Source organism: Pyrus communis, chromosome 15 (genome assembly GCF_041283825.1).
Source record: "Pyrus communis isolate YQ-2024b chromosome 15, ASM4128382v1, whole genome shotgun sequence".
NCBI classification, from domain to species: domain Eukaryota; kingdom Viridiplantae; phylum Streptophyta; class Magnoliopsida; order Rosales; family Rosaceae; genus Pyrus; species Pyrus communis.
In genome coordinates this window covers 26,928,561-26,934,721 of record NC_142579.1, presented here as the reverse complement: position 1 = coordinate 26,934,721, position 6,161 = coordinate 26,928,561, and the positions used below count along the sequence as shown (strand labels likewise).

General features: G+C 37.3%; 1 protein-coding gene across 1 annotated transcript; it reads left to right on the top strand.

The window, feature by feature from the left end:
• Window positions 1-2,361: 2,361 nt before the first annotated feature.
• Window positions 2,362-3,377, top strand: LOC137745794 (uncharacterized). Its single transcript, XM_068485810.2, has 2 exons — window positions 2,362-2,631; window positions 2,792-3,377. The coding sequence occupies exons 1-2, from the start codon at window positions 2,443-2,445 to the stop codon at window positions 3,173-3,175; spliced, it is 573 nt and encodes a 190-aa protein (XP_068341911.1). The 5' UTR covers window positions 2,362-2,442; the 3' UTR covers window positions 3,176-3,377.
• Window positions 3,378-6,161: the final 2,784 nt, after the last annotated feature.

The following is a 6,161-nucleotide window of genomic DNA, read 5'->3' as shown; positions in this document are numbered from 1 at the left end:
CATAACCAGTTTTGGCTTTTGTCATGAAACTGTTCTGCCAGAGGTATACCTTAGTTTTCGTATTTTTCCGAGGGATGATGCCATTTGGAATTACAAAAAATTCAACCACATTTGCTTTGATGTTATATCTGCGAGGAGCATAAGGGATTGATCAGGTCATATGGTGCCCGGTTATATCAATTTCATAAAAGGTTTATCTTGTGGAAGATCCCTGTGAGGAGGAATAAGGGGTTCATCGCTTTTCAGGTGACAACTAGTTGTTGGGCAAGTAGTTTTAAAGCTCCGACAAATGAATTTTTGTGGTTGTCATCAAGAGATTTGGACTTTCTATGGTTGAATTTTCTTCTCTGGTTTTGGCATATGCTGGCCATTTATGATTTTCTTTTTCTTTCTGGAAATTGGGGGCCGGATGCCGAATGTGTTTGGTTCTCAATTGAAGTTAAAGGTATATTGTCTGTTGTCTCAAACGGGTAGTGGCTCAGGCTGTATTTCATTCTGATTATCCAATTACTTTTCGTTAGGGCTTTAGATTGTATCATCATTGTGATTGAGTAGGCAAATGCTAGTCATTCATGATGTTTCTGCTAATCTAAATGCACTACTTTTGGGTTCTTATTTGAAGGTAGTTAGTCTTTGTTTTGTCAAATGGGTAGTAGCTTCGTCCTACCGATCCTCTCCCAGAAGAGGATCTGTATGACTCTGCTATGATTGGTTTTGACGTACTTAACACTGCCCACTAGAGGATTAGGTATTATACTGACTTGTCATTGATTGGTGTTATGACCAGTGCCTCTTGTTGCGTATCGCGTAACATTAAGATTTTCTTACTAGCTGTTGTATATAGGTTCCATTTCTCTGTTGAAAACATTGAGCATACAGAAACATGGATAACTGCTAACTGCATAGGCTTCTTTGGTGTCTAGGATTGGAATGGATTGGTTTGGATTGGGTAACTCTCTAGATCCAATGTATGTTGAAGGAAGAACTGGATCTAAACTTCCAAATTTTGGGAGGGATAGTTTTTCTTCTTACGAGTCCATCTTTTACCCTCAATTGACAAAAACTGAAAGTAGGCATACATTGAATATAGTGAGTTATCTAATTCAGCCAATTTTAAACGCCAAACGAGGGCATGTAGAATGTCATGATTAACGTATGTAGGTACAGTATGTGGTGTGTTTGATTTTCTGCATTATGGTGCTACTTTTCTGTTTGGCAGTCTCGAATAATACAGAGTTGAATTACGAGCAGGATATTATAAAGTTCCTCTGTCATGTCATTTGTTCATTCAGGTTTCCATAACAGAGAAAATTCTAGAACAAAAACCAAGTCTATACGTTGGACAGAGAATTTGTAAAGACGTTGATAGTTTATATCTTGTTTATTATAATTTCACCAAATACAGTTGATCGATGTCTTAAAAACTTTCGATCAATTACGTGTGTGAAAATTTTGATTACGACAATGGTCATTGAACTCATATTCGTATTTGACCTTTTTCCATTACTTTAATTTTTAAATTATGCGATCCTCTAATTGCCCCGCGTGTTTCACTTTTATTCTTTACTCCTTAAATAGGAGATCAAATTTACGAAAAGATTGAAGTGGGACATATAACGCAATTGGAAGACCATAGAATTTAAACACGGAAGGTTGAACATGGATATACGTACCACCTAGGGCGTATTCAACTCATACTTGAAATTTGGGCATTTTCACAATGTAATTGATGGGAAACAAATGGAGTATAGAGAGAAGATAAATTGAATTCCAACAAAAGAAAAAGAAGATGAACATAATTAGAACAAAGAAATTTAAGATGAGTAGAGCTATATGTGTGAGCGGCTTTTTTCACGCTTTTTTCTTTTTGTGCACACTCCTCTATGCCTGTGTCACTTGATTCGGATTTTCAGAAATTATTTTGCTAATGATAAACCTCATTCAACCAACAAAAACAAATGTTTCTCTTTCCCTCTAAAGAAATTGTTATTCTTTTGTTTTTCTACCACAATTTCACCCTTAAATGTAAACCATTTTTGCTCCTTCAACCCACATTACAAAAAACACACTTTCCTCTCTTCATTAACCCCAAAATTCCACATCCAAATAAAAATTAAACCCCCAGAAAATCCCCGACAAGAATAACCAGAAAAACACAGACAAACACACTTCCCACCACAATCAAACTCGATGACAAAACCAAAATCGCCCCGCAGGAAATCCAGCATCCAATTCTATCTCCACGTGTACGTCCTCGATTTCTCCTACGCACACCTGGCAATCCCCAACACATCGAATCGCCCAATCACTGCCCAGAATTTCTCAGCCGCAGATTGCTCCCTCCATTTAAATTCCAAGAGGTCCAGTTTCTAATCCCGTCAGTTGGTTATCTTTCTACTGCGGAAACGAAAAATTTAGCGTTTTCTTTACTCTGTTTTTGCGATGTCAGTCACCGAAGAAGCTCAAGCACCCGCCGTGGATGCCCCACCGCCGGAGGAGGCTCCGGTGACGGAGGAGCCCAAGAAGGAAGAAAAGCCAACTAGGCAGACGAAACCCAGGACTCCAAAAGAGAGAAAGCCTGCACAGCCAAAACCCAAAACCAAAACCGCCGCTCATCCTCCATACTTTCAGGTACTTGAATTTGTGAATTCAGATCCTGATTTCTTCATTCTTCATTTTCTCCATTTCTGCTTCTGGGTTTTTGATTATGGTGCTCGAATTCAAGATTTGTGATCATTTTCTTCAGTTTTTGAATCTGGTTTTGAATTTTGGTTGCGAATTTTGTTTGCAGATGATAATGGAAGCACTTATGGCGCTGAACGAGAAGAGCGGGTCGAGTCCGTACGCCATAGCAAAGCACATGGAGGAGAAGCACAAGGCGGTGCTCCCGGCGAACTTCAGGAAGACTCTGGCGCTGCAGCTGAAGAACTCGGCGGCAAGAGGAAAGTTGATCAAGATCAGGGCCTCGTACAAGCTCTCCGAGGCGGGCAAGAAGGAGAAATCGACAGCCAAAACAAGCGCCGTTTCGAAACCAAAATCGGAGAAGAAGACCAAAACGACCTCCTCTGCTAAGAAGCCCGGGAAAAAGAACAAGATGTCAACCGCAGCGAAGCCCAAGCAGCCCAAGTCGATCAAGAGCTCTGCTGCTAAGAAATCGAAGAAGTCTGCTGTTTGAAATATGTGAAGACGAAGAAAGATGTATAAAAAGTAGGGAAGAATAATAAGTTGGAGAACGTTGTGTTTGTCGGTGCTCTGTCTTTTTATGTGAATATATGGAATCTTTTGGTGTATGGAGGAGATGGCCAGAAACTTTGGAAAAATGGGGTCTTTTTGTAATCTGCAAGTTTTCTTGGAATGAAAGAACTAACTTGTGCTAATTGCTGAGTTTTGCTTTTCATCCCTCTCTTTCATTGAGGGAGCCAGAAATTATTTCAAATGGTAATACTATGAAGAAAGTGTATATGAAAATACAAACCCCTTAAGATTATCTTCAATATTGGGTTAAAAGCTAAATAATTTAGTTTGGAAAATTTAGCTTTTATCTCAGAAACAGTTTTTTTACTCTAATCGTTCTGATTTAAAATTTTAATTTGGAATTATTAAAGAATGAATTTAGGCTATTTTTTTAATTAAATTTAAAAAAGATATGTAAATTATCGTAAATTAATTTTATAAACATTTTAATCTAAAAAAAATTTAAATTTTGATAAATATTAAAAAATCATTAAATTTTCTATAAAATAAGCTTTCAACTTTTACCAATCTTTCAACCCTAAACTAACTTTCAATTCTCCAACCTTTTAACACCAAATTTTCAATTCACCAACCGTTCAACACCAAACTTTCAACTTTTACCAACCGTTCAACTTTCATCAATCATCCTCTATATAAACATATGTCTAATATTTGTTGATCACACAACCTTTCAACCTTCAATCATCCTCTATATCCACCAATCTTTCAACTTTCAAATAATTTTTGTTTCCTAAAAATTCTCAATATCTCATCAATGGGTTATAGAAGAAGGTGTAGCATGGCAATACAGATGGCACAATACCAATCAAGGATCGAGATTGAGGATGCATAATTGTTCAACGTCGAAGTTGAAGTTATCAACTCGTTTATGCAATCTGAGCATCGTGATAGAAAAGAGTGTTATGGCCGAATGATGAAAGATTATTTCATCGAGCGTCCGAAATTTCCTGCTTATGATTTTCGAAGGCAGTTTCGGATGAGGATAGAGTTTTTTGAAAGCATCTTGAATGCAGTTGTCAATCATGACCACTACTTTGTAAAGAGGCTAAATGCCGCAGGCCGACAAGGTCTATCACCTCATCAAAAGCTCACATCTATTTTTTGCATGATAGTTAATGGGTGCTCTGCAAACTCAACTGATGAGCATTGCCAACTTGCAGAAAGTATTGCTATTGACAACCTGAAGCGTTTTTGTAAGGCAATTGAAAGCATATATGGAGCCATATACCTCTGCAACCTAAATCGTGAAGACTTGAAGATGCTTCTACGCAAAGCAGACAAAAGAGGCTTCTCTGGAATGATAGGAAATCTCGATTGTATGCATTAGAAGTGGAATAATTGTCTTACTGCTTGGGTTGGCCAATTCAAAAACCGTCATGACAGGCCAACCATCGTGCTTGAGGCTGTGATGTCTTACGACACATGGATTTGGCATGCTTTCTTCGGCGTTCCTGGATCAAACAACGATATCAACGTTCTTTGGTCTTCTCATTTGTCGATAATGTTGTCAATGGATGGGCATCAGAATTTCGGTACAAGGTAAATGGTAATAGGTATGAGTTAGGTTACTGCCTAACTGATGGTATTTATCCTAGTTGGTCTACCTTTGTCAAAAGTTTTTCTCATTCCGATAGTGCAAAGAAGAAATTATTTTCGCAGATACATGAGTCTTACAGGAAGGATGTAGAGAGAGCGTTCGGGATCTTACAAGTTCGATAGGCCATTGTTAGAGGGCCTGCCCGATTTTGGTAGTCCGAAGACCTCCATTTAATCATGATGATGTGCATAATTTTGCACAACATGATTGTAGAAGATGAGTACATCAAAATTGAAAAAGATTCAAACGAAGATGTGGATGATGACCAACCAACACATGCGAAAGCTATTGCAAGAGATGTTGAATATCTCGCTCCAACCACATATGAGACCCGACAGGATAGGGTCACCTTGAGTGAGTATATGAGACGTTTAAATAGAATTCAAGCTCCTCAATGTCATGACACACTCCGTAAGGATTTGGTTGAGCATGTATGGCGCCGAGAAAGTGAACGTTAATGTTGTTGGATAAGCATTTATGTTATAATTTTAAGTGTACTATATTGTTATTTTCTAGTAATAAATTTAAGTGTCTTCTTGTGCAAAGTATTTTACTATGTTGTTATTTTCTAGTAATAAATTTAAGTGTCTTTTTGTGCAAAGTATTTTGTCTAGTACGTTGGATAAATTATTGAATGTAGGTTGAATTATTGAAGACATCTATTCTACATCAAAGTGTGGAATAATAAGACATAAATTATTGGATAATTAATAAGACATAAATTTAATAAAGTACATAAACCACATAATTAATAAACTACATAAACTTAATACAAACGACAATTAATAAACTTAATTAATAAAGCACATAATTCATACACTACATAAATTTAACAATCATATCCACCATCTTCATTTGGTGATGGACTTCATTAAATGTTGGGATATAAGGTTCAGATGATTTATCATCTTGAAACATACTCCTTGAGGCAGACTTTCGCATAATTTCCTTTTTCTTACCATGTAAGAACTTCTTCCTCTCTGGAGTGTATTTGCTGAGGTCCTTAATCATGAATTCAATTTCAAACCTATTTTCCTCCCTATCCGAGATTTCATTCATTTGCAAACACATTCGGGCCGCTTCTTCTTGGCGAGCGCTATGAGTTTCGTTCAATTTTGTAATTCCGGTATCAAAGTGTCCACTCATCGGATATTGGGACTTCCCTTTTCTCTTTGCTTCATTTTGCTTATCTCTTCTCGGGGGCCATGCAAAAGAAGGAGATGGGGTCATTTCATTGACATCTTCATCTCCAGCATTTGTCTGTGCAGCTTCACATTGAAATAATCTTCTCTATTATTGGTTCGCATCA

What these genes read in the sequence shown, in the direction of transcription:
- LOC137745794 (XM_068485810.2), top strand. Translation starts at nt 2,443, where the DNA reads ATGTCAGTCACCGAAGAAGCTCAAGCACCCGCCGTGGATGCCCCACCG. An exon ending in CTCATCCTCCATACTTTCAG is followed by an intron (nt 2,632 to 2,791) that starts GTACTTGAATTT and finishes TTTTGTTTGCAG; the next exon opens with ATGATAATGGAAGCACTTAT.